Source organism: Haliotis cracherodii, unplaced genomic scaffold, assembly GCF_022045235.1.
Source record: "Haliotis cracherodii isolate W230 unplaced genomic scaffold, xgHalCrac1.p SCAF_1, whole genome shotgun sequence".
NCBI classification, from domain to species: Eukaryota; Metazoa; Mollusca; class Gastropoda; order Lepetellida; family Haliotidae; genus Haliotis; species Haliotis cracherodii.
In genome coordinates, this window is record NW_027266264.1 from 19,737,247 (window position 1) to 19,756,318 (window position 19,072).

General features: G+C 43.4%; 2 protein-coding genes across 2 annotated transcripts; both read right to left on the minus strand.

The window, feature by feature from the left end:
- Positions 1–1,171: 1,171 nt before the first annotated feature.
- On the minus strand, positions 1,172–5,284 carry LOC139454542 (uncharacterized). Its single transcript, XM_071236328.1, has 5 exons — positions 4,900–5,284; positions 4,090–4,809; positions 2,335–3,972; positions 1,558–2,244; positions 1,172–1,434 (listed from the first exon to the last, which is right to left on the minus strand). The coding sequence occupies exons 1-5, from the start codon at positions 5,282–5,284 to the stop codon at positions 1,172–1,174; spliced, it is 3,693 nt and encodes a 1,230-aa protein (XP_071092429.1).
- Positions 5,285–10,229: 4,945 nt separating this feature from the next.
- Positions 10,230–18,581, minus strand: LOC139474164 (large ribosomal subunit protein uL10-like). The gene is made up of 9 exons (XM_071257058.1): positions 18,559–18,581; positions 17,593–17,687; positions 17,238–17,337; positions 15,683–15,758; positions 14,288–14,522; positions 13,469–13,577; positions 12,952–13,028; positions 10,941–11,081; positions 10,230–10,475 (listed from the first exon to the last, which is right to left on the minus strand). The coding sequence occupies exons 2-9, from the start codon at positions 17,644–17,646 to the stop codon at positions 10,332–10,334; spliced, it is 936 nt and encodes a 311-aa protein (XP_071113159.1). The 5' UTR covers positions 17,647–17,687; positions 18,559–18,581; the 3' UTR covers positions 10,230–10,331.
- Between the last annotated feature and the right edge of the window lie 491 nt (positions 18,582–19,072).

Sequence of the window (19,072 nt, forward strand, 5' to 3'; positions counted from 1 at the left end):
AAACACTTCCTACCTCTCCCCTCTCAGTGTTGGTATGAAACAGATCGCCACCGAGATAACCGACTTTGATGGTGGTGGCGGTGGTGGTGGTGGGGGTCACCACCCGAAATAACGGTCTGTGATGGTGGTGGTGGTGGTGGTGGTTGGGGGGGGGGGGTGGGGGGGGGTTAACCCGACTCTCCAATAGTGCTACTCCGTCCCTGCCGTGAGTATGCATAATTGAGGCAGTATAACACGCCCACAAGCCGCAACCATCTCTGTCACGTCATGATAGGCGGGAGGTCGGAAAGCGGGGATGTAAAATATACAGCTAAACCTTAGAACAGTGTAACCAGATGAGGTCCGACTATCGGAGTTTCAATGAAATCAAACATAGCTGGTTATGCAGATGTAGCAATCTCATTAAAATCAGATCTTAGTTGTCGCTATCGCTCAACAAAGATCTTTGTTTACATCTGATTTTAATGAGATTGGCAGATGTAGTTAAAACGTATCTAGTTCATCTCCAAAATCTGCTACACAGAAACCAGTACGCAGTATATGACCAACAGTATTTGTTTCATTTTATGACGTATTGTTGTTATATGCAGGAATGTTAGCTACCAAAGTTACTTCTTGTCGGACCATTGACAGTAGCAATGCAACTTAATCAATCGTTTGTACCAGTCAATCCAGTGACTGACACCATGAGCACCGATCCTCGCAAATGTCATACGATGACATGCATCAACCAAGTCAGCGAGCCTGACCAACCGATCCCGTTAGATGCCTCTTACGACAAGCATAGTCGCCTTTTACGGCAAGCAGGGTTTGCTGAAGACCTAAACTGTTTATTTTACGCCGGATCCTCAATCGGTACATCCCTATTTTAGATACATATATTTCTTATTTCAAAAAACCAAAGCGCAAATACTAAATCCTTCTGACACGTACTTCACGTGTAATCTGACAGCATTAGATGTATATGCCACAAATAAAATATAGATAACTTTCTGCGTCGTCACTGAGTGAGTTGAGTTTAGATCAGAATTTCTGTCATGTCGCGGTGTGTTATGCAGGTCTCCCTCTGGTGAAGCCTCCAGGCATGGACATAGTGTTGACAAACCAAGAATCTTACTCAGGCGAACCTGAGATTCCAACCCACGATCAAATGCATGAATAGACCTAAAATTCAAACAAATCTGAGCAGGTCTTGAACACCAATACAGCGAACCTGGTCTAGAACACCAACACGCCTGAGCAGGTCTAGAACACCAACACAGCTGAGCAGGTCAAGAACACCAACACAGCTGGGCAGGTCTAGAACACCAACACGGCTGAGCAGGTCAAGAACACCAACACAGCTGGGCAGGTCTAGAACACCAACACGGCTGAGCAGGTCAAGAACACCAACACAGCTGAGCAGGTCTAGAACACCAACACGGCTGAGCAGGTCTAGAACACCAACACAGCTGAGCAGATCTAGAACACCAACACAGCTGAGCAGGTCTAGAACACCAACACATCTGAGCAGGTCTAGAACACCAACACAGCTGAGCAGGTCTAGAACACCAACACGGCTGAGCAGGTCTAGAACACCAACACAGCTGAGCAGATCTAGAACACCAACACAGCTGAGCAGGTCTAGAACACCAACACGGTTGAGCAGGTCTAGAACACCAACATAGCTGAGCAGGTCTAGAACACCAACACAGCTGAGCAGGTCTAGAACACCAACACAGCTGAGCAAGCCTAGGACACCAACACAGCTGAGCATGTCAAGAACACCAACACGGCTGAGCAGGTCTAGAACACCAACACGGCTGAGCAGGTCTAGAACACCAACACGGCTGGGCACGTCAAGAACACCAACACAGCTGGGCAGGTCTAGAACACCAACAGAGCTGGGCAGGTCAAGAACACCAACATAGCTGAGCAGGTCAAGAACACCAACACAGCTGAGCAGGTCAAGAACACCAACACAGCTGAGCAGGTCTAGGACACCAACACATCTGAGCAGGTCTAGAACACCAACACAGCTGGGCAGGTCTAGAACACCAACACAGCTGGGCAGGACTAGAACACCAACACAGCTGGGCAGGCCTAGGACACCAACACAGCTGGGCAGGTCTAGAACACCAACACAGCTGGGCAGGTCTAGAACACCAACACAGCTGAGCAGGACTAGAACACCAACACAGTTTCCCATGTCTAGAACACCAACACATCTGAGCAGGTCTAGAACACCAACACAGCTGAGCAGGTCTAGAACACCAACACAGCTGAGCAGGACTAGAACACCAACACAGCTGAGCAGGTCTAGAACACCAACACAGCTGAGCAGGACTAGAACACCAACACAGCTGAGCAGGTCTAGAACACCAACACGGCTGAGCAGGTCTAGGACACCAACACAGCTGAGCAGGTCAAGAACACCAACACAGCTGAGCAGGTCAAGAACACCAACACAGCTGAGCAGGTCAAGAACACCAACACGGCTGAGCAGGTCTAGGACACCAACACAGCTGAGCAGGACTAGAACACCAACACAGCTGAGCAGGTCTAGAACACCAACACAGCTGAGCAGGACTAGAACACCAACACAGCTGAGCAGGTCTAGGACACCAACACGGCTGAGCAGGTCTAGAACACCAACACGGCTGAGCAGGTCTAGAACACCAACACAGCTGAGCAGGACTAGAACACCAACACAGCTGAGCAGGTCTAGGATACCAACACGGCTGAGCAGGTCTAGAACACCAACACAGCTGAGCAGGTCTAGGACACCAACACGGCTGAGCAGGTCTAGAACACCAACACAGCTGAGCAGGACTAGAACACCAACACAGCTGAGCAGGTCTAGAACACCAACACGGCTGAGCAGGTCTAGGACACCAACACAGCTGAGCAGGTCTAGGACACCAACACAGCTGAGCAGGTCAAGAACACCAACACAGCTGAGCAGGTCAAGAACACCAACACGGCTGAGCAGGTCTAGGACACCAACACAGCTGAGCAGGACTAGAACACCAACACAGCTGAGCAGGTCTAGAACACCAACACGGCTGAGCAGGTCTAGGACACCAACACAGCTGAGCAGGTCTAGGACACCAACACAGCTGAGCAGGTCTAGGACACCAACACGGCTGAGCAGGACTAGAACACCAACACAGCTGAGCAGGTCTAGAACACCAACACAGCTGAGCAGGTCTAGAACACCAACACGGCTGAGCAGGTCTAGGACACCAACACAGCTGAGCAGGACTAGAACACCAACACGGCTGAGCAGGACTAGAACACCAACACAGCTGAGCAGGTCTAGGACACCAACACGGCTGAGCAGGACTAGAACACCAACACAGCTGAGCAGGACTAGGACACCAACACAGCTGAGCAGGTCTAGGACACCAACACAGCTGAGCAGGTCTAGGACACCAACACGGCTGAGCAGGACTAGAACACCAACACAGCTGAGCAGGACTAGGACACCAACACAGCTGAGCAGGACTAGAACACCAACACAGCTGAGCAGGTCTAGGACACCAACACAGCTGAGCAGGTCTAGAACACCAACACAGCTGAGCAGGACTAGGACACCAACACAGCTGAGCAGGTCTAGGACACCAACACAGCTGAGCAGGACTAGAACACCAACACAGCTGAGCAGGTCTAGAACACCAACACAGCTGGGCAGGACTAGAACACCAACACAGCTGAGCAGGACTAGGACACCAACACAGCTGAGCAGGACTAGAACACCAACACAGCTGAGCAGGACTAGGACACCAACACAGCTGAGCAGGTCTAGGACACCAACACAGCTGAGCAGGACTAGAACACCAACACAGCTGAGCAGGTCTAGGACACCAACACAGCTGAGCAGGACTAGAACACCAACACAGCTGAGCAGGTCTAGAACACCAACACGGCTGAGCAGGACTAGAACACCAACACAGCTGAGCAGGACTAGGACACCAACACAGCTGAGCAGGACTAGAACACCAACACAGCTGAGCAGGACTAGGACACCAACACAGCTGAGCAGGTCAAGAACACCAACACATCTGAGCAGGTCTAGAACACCAACACGGCTGAGCAGGTCTAGAACACCAACACAGCTGAGCAGGACTAGAACACCAACACAGCTGAGCAGGTCAAGAACACCAACACAGCTGAGCAGGTCAAGAACACCAACACGGCTGAGCAGGTCTAGAACACCAACACAGCTGAGCAGGACTAGAACACCAACACAGCTGGGCAGGCCTAGGACACCAACACGGCTGAGCAGGTCTAGAACACCAACACAGCTGAGCAGGTCTAGAACACCAACACAGCTGGGCAGGACTAGAACACCAACACAGCTGGGCAGGCCTAGGACACCAACACGGCTGAGCAGGTCTAGAACACCAACACAGCTGGGCAGGTCTAGAACACCAACACAGCTGGGCAGGTCAAGAACACCAACACAGCTGGGCAGGTCTAGAACACCAACACAGCTGAGCAGGTCTAGAACACCAACACAGCTGGGCAGGTCTAGAACACCAACACGGCTGAGCAGGTCAAGAACACCAACACAGCTGAGCAAGCCTAGAACACCAACACAGCTGAGCAGGTCTAGAACACCAACACGGCTGAGCAGGTCAAGAACACCAACACAGCTGAGCAGGTCAAGAACACCAACACAGCTGAGCAGGTCAAGAACACCAACACAGCTGAGCAGGTCTAGAACACCAACACAGCTGAGCAGGTCTAGAACACCAACACAGCTGAGCAGGTCAAGAACACCAACACGGCTGAGCAGGTCAAGAACACCAACACAGCTGAGCAGGTCTAGAACACCAACACAGCTGAGCAGGTCAAGAACACCAACACAGCTGAGCAGGTCTAGAACACCAACACAGCTGAGCAGGTCAAGAACACCAACACAGCTGAGCAGGTCTAGAACACCAACACAGCTGAGCAGGTCTAGAACACCAACACAGCTGAGCAAGCCTAGAACACCAACACAGCTGAGCAGGTCTAGAACACCAACACAGCTGAGCAGGTCTAGGACACCAACACAGCTGAGCAAGCCTAGGACACCAACACAGCTGAGCAAGCCTAGGACATCAACACAGCTGAGCAGGTCTAGAACACCAACACAGCTGAGCAAGCCTAGGACACCAACACAGCTGAGCAAGCCTAGGACATCAACACAGCTGAGCAGGTCTAGAACACCAACACAGCTGGGCAGGTCTAGAACACCAACACGGCTGAGCAGGCAAAGAACACCATCATACCTGGGCAGGTCTATCACAGAACGCATGTGTTCTGGTGCATATGGTAATGCATATAATAATAAGAAGCACACTAATAATATGTGCGAGAACATGTGTTCAATACAGAAAACTATTTCCACCGTGGTGATAATATTCCCACCGCCGCCACAGTTGTCTGTGGTTTCATTTTAGTTTTTGACCTTTCCGTTTTGGTTTTTGACATTTCCATTTTAGTTTTTGACATTTTCGCTTCACGTTTCAGCGACTCAATAGCTACTTGAAAGTACATTTTCCATGTTTTTGGCTGTTTTATACATGATTTATCACATATTTGTATGATAAATTGGGTTAATTTGCAAAAGGTTACGATAAAAGTAAGTGCAACATCAAAATATTGAAAAAGACTCCATGACCCAGAGAACGATAGCTTCACGGTGTTCCTTTATAGAAATACAAATTGACGCAAGTACCGGCCAGTAATGATGTTATTTATCTGGTGTTAGAAACGATGTGTTTTGTTCCCATGGTGACAGTTATTGTGACATATTTTCGAAAGGGGAGCATTGATCAAATTGTATTTTTAACACTTCCTCCAGTAAGTCTGACGGTACGGTTTCCTTCAAAAGTAACGTCTTGGAATCCCCAAATCATTCTATTAATTCATGTAGTCCAACTCCAAGGATCTTCTTGGTGATAGATACAGTATACAGGCACAGAGGTGAATAATGAATTGTTCTTGATGAGAACTATTTTTGTGTTATGAAGAAGTCTGACTCTCATATATAACTGAACTTCTACATGACCATGGAGACATACTTATGTCGTTATGTGGAACGATAATGGGAGTCATGCGTTACGGCTGACAGATTCAGGCGATATATAAGCCATGGTTACAGTTCAGAATTTCGTCTGTGTGGTTCTATTCTACCTAAAAGTGTGCATGGTTGTGTAGTCTGTCCAACAAATATATATCAAATACAGCCCATGCAAGTCTATAATGCTTGGCAAGTCTAGATTACTGCTTACCCTTATATTAAATTTTTATTAAGATAACTGAAAAAACTTTTTTTTTCTGTACGGTATGTTCATTTCAGAGACTAGATCTTAGCCTCATGGTTGTGTAGCTATAGTTGATAGAATTGTTTGATAAGACATTACTTAGAAGTTGACGGATGACAAGTAGAGATAATATATGGAAATCAACGTCTTTGTTTACTGTAAAGGCGACGTTTCAGTATAGATCCTTAACTGTTGTCCACCCTTGCTTGACAAGGGTACAAGGATCTATACCGGGACGTCGCCTTTATAGAAATTCGCATATACAGAAGTTGCTATCCATGAATTATCTCTGCTTTGAAAAACAATGTTGGAAAAGCAATTGTCTAAAAGTCAGCCTAGAGCACTTTACACGTGTTCTAAAAGTGTTACATCGCCAGAAAATGTCGAAAACTAAATATGTTAGTAGAACGTTACTGTTCTGGGTCGAGACGTCAATGTTCTGAATATATCCAGAACACATGAACGCGTTCTAAAAGTGTCTCCCCCCCCTTGGTATTTAGCTGCTTATATTGCTCTGGACTATTGCCGTTTTTATAACGCTAACTCAGCGACATACCATGCCGCAGTTTAACATGGGTACCCCACGCAGACACACTCAAATTGTGTGTTGTGAGTGTGTATGAGTGAGCTTTCATATAACAGTTATAACTTGACCCGGAGGCGGTGTATGCACTGAACACAGGGCACTGATCACATGTTTATATCTCCCCTGTATTGACAACAGACCCTGCAGCATAGCACCCATTTAGTGCGTGAGTTGGGACGCACGTATCTCTACGGTGGCTATGTGTCACAGGCCCCATGAAAGCAATTAAGACCTAATAGAACCTTTCCTGTACACATTTAGCGGTGACTACCTTGCATTGATACAAAGGCGATCAATGGAGACAACAGGGCACTGAAACCCCGTTTAGCACACGGCAACAATGTTTGTTATGTTTCTAAACAGCAGTTCATGGCAACACTATTTTGAACCTCATCACCACTCTGAATATTTCATATTTTGTTGCAGACTAATGTCGTTTCCGTATTCTATTTTGATAAAGGAGCGTTTGAATATCAAGTTCCAGTTTTTTATAAAACCCGCATGTAAACGTTTACATCAGTACCACATTCGTGAGACCTTCATCACTTAGATTACAATATTTCCTTTATGTTCGAACGGCATTTGAGATTTGCTTAAAATTTATTTTGAGAAGAGTACATGTATTTAATTTTCTTACCGCTGAGTCTAGTTGACCCTTTGGGGAATATCTTTTCTCTTTATTTCCCAAGACAGACATTATGTCTAAGGAATCACTTCTTAACAAGTTCTTAATTATTTTATCATTCATTTATTGATATCATGAAATAGGAAAACTGCCCGAAACTGTAAAATGGAGTCTCCAATACGGCAAACACCTAACCATTTCCCCAATACTCCACACAGTCTCTTAGATATTTTGTGAGAATATTATAGATATGCCCACAGGGCCACGGATAGCTATACTATACTGACTGTACTGATTACATTAAAAAAATATTTCGATTTTACGACGCTTTAAACAGTATTGCAGCAAAATAACATCGGGGAAGACAAGGGACACGCTGGGCAATAGGACAGCAATTTGATGCCTTTCAGGTGGATGGGTGAATGAGTGAGTATGGTTTTACGCCGCTTTTAGCAATATCAAGTAGGGGGACACCATAAATAACCTACACACATTGTACCCATGTGGGGAATCGAACCCGGGCGAACCTTGTAACCACTAGGCTATTCCAACGCCCCGTATGATAAATAGAACAGATACCAGTGCCACGTACAGCATAACCTGGAGATATGTATTCGGGTAAATTTCCATGTATAACAAGTACTTCATAGCTTCACAAAAAGTAAGATTCCAATCACGAATGTACGTCCAAGAGTATACAAAATGTACCAGTGACCATAAACAATGTTACTGCGACCTGTGCTAGATCGAACCTGGCCCCGAACCACAATGTCGGATACGATAGCAAGTTGCACAATGATTCTGTCCATCACTCGAACAAGGGTCATCGTTGCAGTGAGACGTCCAGTACGTTTGTACTCGGGGGGATACAATCATTGTCTCAAATCGCGTATGACTGGAATTACACTAGTTCATCTCCAAGGCATATTATAAATACGAACTACCTTCTAACATGAAATCCCGAGGCTTTTTACTTTAAGTTCTGTTTTCTGAAAAGCGTACCATAATCTTTCGTCCATTATCCAGAGTACCGTATGTCCATTCTAATGTCATACACTTAAGATATAGTGCAGATAACGGAGGATGACGAGCTGTCTTAAACAGAGTAATCCGAAGATGGCATATCCCCCCGACGTGGCATGTCTGTAAACTGTGTGTACCTTCAAATGTATTTAGATTGGCAAGGAAATCTTTTTCCTTGATTCCAAATCCAGAAATATAATGAAGGTTATTAAATATTGGTTCACGTAGCTCACTTTCTGATGATCTCATGAAATTGTAATAACAATAACTTCGCAGATTCGCATATGAATACATCTGTAGTAGCCTCATGTCACAAAGGCATAAAGAGAATGTACTAGGTTATGTAGTTCACATCATATATAGTATATGATATCGGTAAATAGTACACCTTAGAATTATGTGTCGGGGCTACAAATTAAAAAGATGAAAATCTATAAATAACAAACTGCACTACTAGTGAACATGATTGAAATGTGCATAAAGTTTGGTGAATCTGTCGCATGGTTTAGAAGATATGCTCCAGACGAGGACATTACCCTAAGTTCATCAATTTTCAATCTATATTGAAAAAAGAAAACAAAAGAAAAAATCCTGCTTGATAGGTGTAAAAACTTTTGAGAAGCTAAGTTGTATGGTTCGGGAGATATGGTCCGGACAAGAGCACTACCCTCAAATTTCCTAAGTTCATCATATTTCCATGGAAACGACAAAAATAAAAAAATCTCTAAATCTCTAAATAGCAAAAGTCACTACTACTGAGCCTGATTGAGCTAGGTTGTACAGTTTAGAGAATATGCTCCAAATAATGATTACAGACTGACGGACAGATGGCTATATCCCGTCATTATATACTACTCAAAAGAAGTTAAGGATCACCCGATTCTTTCATATTGGTAAAGTTAATCTGTTATGGCATGAGAGATTAACTATACTAATATAAAAGAATCAGGTGATCCTTAACTTCTTTTGAGTAGTATATGTCGGGCGGGGGGGGGGGGGGGGGGGGAAATGGTTACTTCAAAGGGACTGAAAGATTAGTGAAAACCTGGTGCTGACCCGTATGAGAAGAGAGCGGTGTGTCCTGGTGAGCTGTGTGTGACGGTAGTGGTGCGTGTCCTTGTGACCTGTGTGTGACGGTAGCGGTGTGTGTCCTGGTGACCTGTGTGTGAAGGTAGCGGTGTGTGTCTTGGTGACCTGTGTGTGTCCTGGTGACCTGTGTGACGGTAGCAGTGTGTCCTGGTGACCTGTGTGTGACGGTAGTGGTGTGTGTCCTGGTGACCTGCGTGTGACGGTAGCGGTGTGTGTCCTGGTGACCTGTGACGGTAGCAGTGTGTGTCCTTGTGACCTGTGTGTGACGGTAGCGGTGTGTGGATGGTATACAGGCACTCTTGTCCATCATAAGAGGTGAGGTGAAATTGGGTTTAACGTCGCGTCCAAGATTATTGCACTTATATAGCGACGTTCTATAATAAGACACTGGTTAATGTTATAAGAAAGATGCACAATTCAGTCCTGCACCAAACAGGTCCACAGCAATTCCCCCAAAAGACCTTTGTCTTGGTGCCCATGTCAAACCAGAATGATGCTAGACACACAAAAACACATTACACCTCCCCCATTTGTGTCCAAACAATTCTATCTTTGCTCATATAAATTTGAATCCTTTGAGATAATATGAAAAATAAAACAAATACAACACTGTCAGTCCCAAGTTTATTATCTTCAGGCCATATGGCTTGAAGCCGGCACTGAAGACATCAGATGGCTGAGATAGCTGGGAGTCCTGCTGGAGTTATCTCCCTTAGTCAAAGAGACCAAAGCCCATGTCTTCATCTTCCGACTCAGATTCCTCCTTCTTTGCCTCTACTTTATCGGCCCCTGCGGAAGCAGCTGGGGCAGCTACTGCGGCGGCAAACTTGGATGGATCCTTCAGGTATTCCTTTGTCTGCAAGCAAACAGCAATAAATTCAAGCTTAAAATGTTTTTTTTTCAAGATATGGCTTCTTATGCATAAGTGGTAACTGACAATTCATATGTGGATGTCCAGACATGTTTCCAAGGCATGAATGTTTCTATAGAAACTAAACAAAATATTGGCCAAATATTTATGAGTTTGTTTAAGCCAGAGTCCTCAATATCTTCGCCATACCTCACTCATTCTCTGGTATGAACAGTTGAGGCTGGACAAACCAAGTGGTTGATGGCAATCCACTGTTCGCATACAGGACGCCGACACACAATTATTAACATTTCGTAACCATACAGCCCTCATTTCAGGCAACTCTTTCACCCATCTTTATTACTGGCTGCCTGTACTTCCACAGTCCCAAAGTACAAAGTCATCTGCCCTTACCTTCAGCAAGCTCTCTACAAATCACAGTACCACAAGCATTATGGATGGAGCCATTACCTGCTCAGCCTCGGGGAAGGTGTAGTCAGTCTCGACAGCAATGGCCAGAAGCCTCTTGAATCCGTTGACAATGGAGTGAGGGGCCGATGCAGCTGTTGGGTAGCCAATCATCAGAGACACGCTCGCGATGTTGCGCACAATCTGGGAACAAATGTTGAAGTTGTATACACCATTCTTCTAAAGTAGGACTCAATTTACGGATCTTGCGCCAAGTGCATGTTGGCATGAAAACCTAGTTGCACCACACAAAATCAGGTTGCACCCTGACATGTACATAATGTTTAAGTATCAGAGCTGACGTCAAGCCCCATAAGGCATGACAAATTACACATAAAACAGGTGATGATGATGTAGTATGGTAAATAAACCTTACGGTTAGTTTGTTGTTTAACGCTGCACTAAGCAATATTCCAGCTATATGATGGCAGTCTGTAAATAATCGAGTCAATCCATTGACATCATGAGCATTGATCCATGCAATTGGGATACAATGACATGTATCAACCAAGTAGGAGAGCCTGCCCACCCGAGCCCGTTAGTCGCCTCTTACGACAAGCATAGTCGCCTTTTATGGCAAACATGGGTTGCTGAAGACCTGGATGTACACGGGTCTACGGTGCGCTCTGGTAGCCTAGTGGTTAAAGTGTTTGCACGTCACGCCGAAGACCCGGGTTGGATTCCCGACATGGGTACAATGTGTGAAGGCGTGATATTGCTTGAATGTTGCTAAAAGCGTAGTATAAACATACTCACTCACGGGTCTACAGTTTGTTACATGTATTGAATGTGTTGTAAGATCTTTGATGTGTGGGCATGAAAGGTTAGACACAAATTCAAAAGATTTGGACACGCATTTTGTGCATGTAGACAAAAATATTACATTGCACTGGCGTTTGTTTTAAATAGCTAAATTAAGCCATGTTAAGCCCTCCACTACACAAAGAAAGAATTTAAATCCTTGGGTGTTTGTCAGTATAAAAAGAATCTCCTCAGGGTTCTCAGTAGAACGAAAGTATAACACATCATTCAAACACCATTTCTGACAGGTCTAAGCTGCATCAACAAAATGAAATTATAATTATATATCTATCTCAACTACAATTGCAGTACTAAAGCTTCCTGTTGATTTATTCTGAAGCTTTTTGCAGCTATTGTTCAAGTGAAGCAGCAACAGCTTCTCATATATTTTCTGATTGTAGCAGGGCAACTCCAATCTGGCAGGAACTGGAGAATTGGATTTTTAACAAAAACAATTAAAATACCACATGCCACATGATACAAAGAAACAACCCCTTAAATGTGACCCTGATATTCTTTGAACAACTAACATTCAAATATAGATTCACAACAAATTCCAACCTTCCAGTTCCTACAGCAGGAATCGTACCAATATTACATCATTACAAAAAGATGCAGCAATTTTATGATCAAGACTGGATATTATTTTCCAAATTCTTGTCTTCCCTAATTTATTGTTCAACTGATCCACTTTGTCCACGTGATATACATGACAAAATCAACTTGTATTGTTAACTTGTGTACATACTAGAAACACATATACAAAATGCAACAAAAATTAAAAAGTATAAAAAAAACCATCAGCTGCACATTGTCAATGTTGAGAACAAAAGTCGGCAGAAGTTGTATACAGAATCCTTATTAAGCCCTTCACGGCACCAAATTAGACAGTTTCAATCCTTGGGTGTTTGTCAGTATAAAAAAATCTCCTCAGGGTTCTCAGTAGAACGAAAGTATAATGCATCATTCAAACACCATTTCTGACAGGTCTAAGCTGATAACTCAATGAAATCATATTGCCTTATCTAGCTAAATTACGGTACTAAGGGAGAGCTTCATGTTGATTTACTCTGAAGCTATTCCAACATAACTAGCAAGTGAACTTCTGGTATTCCCCGAGATTCATGACAAACTTGTTATAAGCTAAGTGTAGAGACACTGAATGGCCAACATCACTCCTGATAAACCATACGAAGGAAATAGATGTCATTACCTGCATGAACTTGAACCGAAGGTCTTCGTCGGTGATGTCCAGGATCATGGGGGAGAAGATGGTGCCAGAGTCATAGACTGAAATTGTTACATAAAGCATGAAGTGCATGTAAATTTCACTGTTAATATCACACACCTTTATCTAAGAAATAATTCTCGCACAGAGGTTTGTTCGTTGTTTAATGCCGCACTAGGCAACATTCCAGCTATAAGACAGTGGTCAGTAAAGACATGATCATCAATCCCTGCAATTGGGATACGATGACATGCATCAACCAAGTCAGCGAGCCTGACCACCCAATCCCATTAGTCGCCTCTACAACAAGCAGTCACCATTTATGGCAAGCACGGGTTGCAGAAAACCTCTCCTCCCCCGGACCTTCAAGGGTCAAAACACATGAGGACGGAGAGGGCTTCATACATTGTAACATTTGTATCCATGTTGTACCAGTCTCCATTAACCACTGTGCTAACCTTGCCTCGACTAATGGAACAAAATTTTCTTTCATTATACTTACCCTGTTCAATGATCAACCCATATGAGAATGGGGAGATTCCCAACATGTTGAGGAGAGTTGACTCGGACTGTCCAACTTTATCTCCAGTCTTTATCAGATTCACAGCATTCTAGGAAAGATGATCAAGACCAAGGTGAATGGAGTACCAGCGTTAGAAATTGGCACTAGTCCTGTAGTCCTTACCAAACTGCCCAATAGTAAAGGTATCCTAAATTGGCCCATTTTAAGGGTTTTGCTATATGTTATCATTATAACGACTAGTGGTAAAAGCTGTTAGTTTCTAACCCTGAGTACAATAGGCTCATCAAAAACATAACTTGGTCAGTAGAAAAGAGAAAATCCTGGATCATTGTCCAGTATTCAAGTTTTATCATGGTGTGTCAGGAGGAAAGCCCGAAGTGATGCAGGTCTCAGACATTTACCACTTCGGTGAAACCCACGAGCACGGGTATGGTGCTGACAGACCTAGAAACATAATCAGGGCAAACCGGGATTCGAACCCACAATCATAGGTTTCTGGCGTGCCCAAGGGATGAAACTCTGCACATCCATAAGCGGCACCTTAGACGACTGGGCCACCCGTGCCCCCAGAATAAACATTAGTGAGGGAGAAGTGTTTTACACAATCTACAGCAACATTCCAGCAATATCACAGATGGGGACACTAGAAATGGGCTTCACATATTGATAGCATGTGGAGAGTTGAACCCAGGCCTTTGGCATGATGAGCAAATGTTTCTTAACCAGTAGGCTATCCTATCACCCCTAGTAAGAAAGTACCAAAAGACTTTTTCAATGAGATACAAAGCGTTCATGTACCAGAATTTCAATGGTGCCTTTGGTGATTTTGGTAGGAATCTGAAGGGCCTGGAAGAAAGAGGTCTTCTCGGGTCCGAGGACGGTGTGCTGGGCAGGGACCGTCACATCCAGGGGGGCAATAGCTCCCACACGGGCAGGGGCCTTCACTTTATTCTCCATGATGACAGTTCGGATGTCAGTGAGATCTTCCTTGCTGAATACAAATCCCACATTGCCTCGGATGTGTGGCAGCAACCTGCAACATGAACGTCGGTCAGCACCATTCTCCCGCGGCATGCTACACTGGCTTCATATACATTCTAAAAACCTGTCATTACTGACTCCTCGCCATGATCACCCATGTTCTATCAGCATGAAGTTACAATTTGCTCAGACAGCCATAATGGCAAGATGTTGCTCTCTGTGTCACAAAAACGACAGTGGGTTCAGCCATTTCTGGCTCTATCGTTTGGCTATGTGACGCTCGCAACGCTTGCTGGATCATCATTGCAGTTCAGTGAACATGGCTTGGGTTAAAACATCTTGCTAGTCTTCACCTGATCACAACCTAATGTAAATGCATACACCAATACTGAGAATTCCTCCCCCTTCACATATTACTCATTTCGAATCTACTTCATTACCATACTTATGTCCAACACAATTTCATGACAAAGTTGGCGAGGGTTTCTGCAACAAAATGCTGCTTTTAAAAGTATTTCATTTAAGAGTAATGATTAAGCTTATATAATGTTTGAGGAAAGCAATGCAGATTGTAGATGTTGACCAATAGGAATATGATGCAGTCCATGCCTCAAGCCTTTAAGTTCATTACCTCTTTCTGCACTAGTTTCAGTATGAAAATAGGCACAGTGAAAAGGGGTTTAACGCAGATTACTGCACTTATATCATGACATGCATTCACGTGTGTGTGGCTGCTCCGGACAAATGTTGATTTTAAAGTGTTAGCTCACAGAGATACCATGCCACAGTGTAACATGAATTCCCCACTCAGACAGTTTACTGACCAGTCCCTGTTTTATTGCCATAATGATGAGCTCCAGGCAGGGTAACAACAAGTACCATCTCTTAATGTCTTGATATGACACGCCCCTGGACCTCCAGCTCTCCATGCTGACGCTCTACCACTAGACCACAGAGGCAGTCCAGTGTTAATTTTAAAAATCCATGCATTGGTATGGGTCTGACAGACTAATGATCATAGTGTGTGGTTACAGTTTACGCCGCTTTTAGCAATATTCCAGCAACATCACGACGGGGAACACCAGAAATGGGCTTCACACACTGTACCCATGTCGTGAATCAAACCCTGATCTCCAGCGTGACGAGAACGCTTTAAGCACTAGGATACCCGACCACCCCCTAATGATCAGAACAAATAAGAGACAAACTTACTTCTCTAGGGCCGGGTTGTTCTCCAGATGGCCCCTAATGGCCTTTCTCATCATGGTGTTCTTCCCCATCAGTACAACTGAAACCAGATTGTGGCAGGGCAATGAATGATTTGGGAGACAAGCAAACATTGAATAGTGTATGTTAAATTCAGCTTGCAGCGTTAGAAATTGGCACTAGTCCTATAGTCCTTGTCAATCAGTCCAATAATTAAGGTATCATAAGGACTAGTAGAAATTAGCCAATGTTAAGAGTTTTTTCTATATGTTATCATTATAAGGACTAGTGGACTATAACTGTTAGTTTCTACCCCTGGCTTGGCCAAATATACGAGAAACATAGCTCTACATTGAAAACACTAATGTTTATCTCCATTCCACCATGACAAAAATAAATCGGAATTACAGAAATATTGACACTAGCTTACATCTACTTTATTCTTTCAAGACACAGGGAACAAGTCTTTCATTTCATACTTAGTCATGTTGATCCAGAAAACATGTTACATTTGGTACTTTGAATCATCAGCTACGTTAGGCATGACCTAATAAAGACTTGTGCAATGTCAAAAGTGACTTGTTGATGCTGGTATTGTGCAAATGTTTTTTGCACTTTAACTGTGGAATCAACTTGTAACAGATGTTTTGTTTGTTTTTGTTTTTCAGCACCGAACTCAGCAATATTCCAGGCAAACAACAGCGGCCTGTTATATCTAAGGAGGGTCCAGACAAACCAGTGATTGATTTGAGAACCCCCCCCCCCCCCATGCTCTCAGGGTACAAAGATATGCAATCAAGTCACACAAATAATTGATGACTGACAACCTGAAACCCCAACAAAGTTCCAAACGATACACCAACAATTAGGCACCGTGATACAATACATACAGACCTATATCATGATACGATAGAAAATCCATATTACTTAAAAGAATTACCATAAATGCTTAAATGCGAGTATGCAGCCTACAAATAAGCTGTTTTGCATCATTTTTTGCTTCCCCATTACTTTGATTTGAACAGTTAATAAAGTATACTGCCATTCTTTCAAGCATCTGAAATACATGACTTTCAGTTTATAGTCTTTGTTCTGTAGAATCGAGATATTTATTGCATTGTGGCCTTCTGTATTATATATAATTGTAATTATCTTTGTGACAAGCAGCCTTGTGTTATGAACAATATGCACTTGTGTTATGAACAATATGCACAAGCAGTTATAATAAGATTGGGTGGTCAATATGGACCAATCAAAATAGGTGAAGTAATTGCTCTATATTGGCCATGTAGGATACCTTGTGGCATAAAGTGTTGACTCAATCATACTCCCCATTCATGCTCAGACAGCCAAAATGGCAAGATATTGCTCTCCGTGTCACAAAAACGACAGTGGGTTCAGCCATTTCTGGCTCTATCGTTTGGCTATGTGACGCTTGCAACGCTTGCTGGATCATCATTGCATGAGGGTATTGGTCTTGATCTGTTTGCCTTCAAACTTTTAAAGTGGATGGCCAACTCCAATTTGTGTTTCCTGATTTTTAATTCATGCGATTTCTTACCTCCTCTCCCTCGTAGGGCCTGTCGGATCTTCTGCATCTGCTTGGAGCCGACATTGTCCGCACCCACAATGAAACATTTGGGAAATTCATCCAGAAGTTGCTGAAGAACAACACATTTAATTGATAAAATTTGTCCATAGTCACCATAGATGGCCCTTATTGATTATACTGTTGTGCATAGAATGTAAATGCTTAAATTTACTCACTAGGTAGATCTACTGGTTTTCTTTGAAAAAAATAAAATGCATTATCATTATTTCTGATATACAAAAAAAAAAATCCATATATCATGCACTAGTCTTGTTAATGTAAGTGGTATTTGTGTCGTTCAGCAATGTCAGATGTGGCTACTTACGACAATCTTAAGGAAGTAGTTCGACTTCCAGGTAGATCTGTCTTCCTTGACCATCTTTGTGGATCAGGGATTGAATCTTCAGTTTAAAGACAGAACTGGAAGAGATGCAACAATTGATATTTCATTTGTGTTTAAAAGCTATAGTAGATGACATGCTCCCATTATTCCTAATTGTCCCCCTCCACCCACAAGGCCAGCACTAAATGAAGGATGTAATCACTACTGTATGCATTCCTTGAGTTAACTGCTGGCGAGATCAACCTTTTTTGTTCCACAGAAATATGAGGGTCCTGTGAAGTTATGATAGTGTAGTGTAAGATTTGATAAAAATCTTAACTACAGGACTTTTATATTTCTTTCAAGAAATTTGGTACAAAATACTACAACGAATATGATAGTGCATCGTGTAAAACCTGGATATTCTGGGGAGTGGGGTGGTGACGTGTGTGCGTCTGGGTTTTTTCAGTTGGAATATCAAACTACAACAAATGCCGACCTCGTCCGATTTCATCTGCCTCTTTGGAAAATCAAGAGGCGAGAGAGCACAGATCGCCAAGCGGGGCAATTATCAAACTGTTGGGCTGTGATGATTATGTCGTGAGGTTGTGCAATATCGGTGTTGTTGGTTGTTTGTTTAACGCCGCACTCAGCAATATTCCAGCTATATGCTGTAAATATTCGAGGATGGACCAGACAGTCCAGCGATTAATATCATGAGCATCGATCCACGCAATATTGGGATAGATGACATGCATCAACCAAGTCAGCGAGCCTGACCACCCGATCCCGTCATCGGGGAACCACACCATGTAATTCGGAACATGATATTCGAAAGACTCCCTTTATATCATATCTAGACACTAAACAAAACAATAGAAAAGGAAAGCTGCTAAATGTGATGGACATGTACTCAATAACGGATTCTATTTAAATATTGCCATCCCTATTTCTATCACACGTGCTCACCAGAAGCAATATGGCGTGCAAAGAAAGACCACGTGACTGGAATCCTGCCACCTGGAAGAAGGAAAAGACAACTATTGGTATTATCACCCACTAAATATTTTCATAGTTCGTGTTCTCACAGCAGAGACCGTATAATAGATTATCTCTGCTGAAAGTCAATATTTGAAATTTTCGATTTTGCAAAAATAATTATTTTAATGAGTACGAATATACCATCGTCAAGACAAAGAATAAAAAGAGATCTTAGCTAAAAAAATATACGGTGTCATGTATTCATGTTCTTCCAACTTCTAAATGCATATCCAAGAATTCAGATTTATGTAGCATATGAAATCGTTGACGTAAAGCTTGGGTGACGTTTTAGCCTGCACCTCTTTATGTGACGTCGCTGATGTCTCACAACGTGATATCGGGGAGCACATAATTTTCCTCATTCTCCTGGGAAAAAAACTATGAGTGATATACAGAATATATAGTAACTCGAAATTACGGGTGAACTGTCCAAGGATCGTAA

What these genes read in the sequence shown, in the direction of transcription:
- LOC139454542 (XM_071236328.1), bottom strand. Translation starts at nt 5,284, where the DNA reads ATGCGTTCTGTGATAGACCTGCCCAGGTATGATGGTGTTCTTTGCCTG. An exon ending in AGACCTGCTCAGCTGTGTTG is followed by an intron (nt 4,810 to 4,899) that starts GTGTTCTTGACC and finishes TTGGTGTTCTAG; the next exon opens with ACCTGCTCAGCTGTGTTGGT. An exon ending in TGTTCTAGACCTGCTCAGCC is followed by an intron (nt 1,435 to 1,557) that starts GTGTTGGTGTTC and finishes TTGGTGTTCTAG; the next exon opens with ACCTGCTCAGCCGTGTTGGT.
- LOC139474164 (XM_071257058.1), bottom strand. Translation starts at nt 17,646, where the DNA reads ATGGTCAAGGAAGACAGATCTACCTGGAAGTCGAACTACTTCCTTAAG. An exon ending in ACTACTTCCTTAAGATTGTC is followed by an intron (nt 17,338 to 17,592) that starts GTAAGTAGCCAC and finishes GTTGTTCTTCAG; the next exon opens with CAACTTCTGGATGAATTTCC. An exon ending in AAGGCACCATTGAAATTCTG is followed by an intron (nt 13,578 to 14,287) that starts GTACATGAACGC and finishes CATCTTTCCTAG; the next exon opens with AATGCTGTGAATCTGATAAA.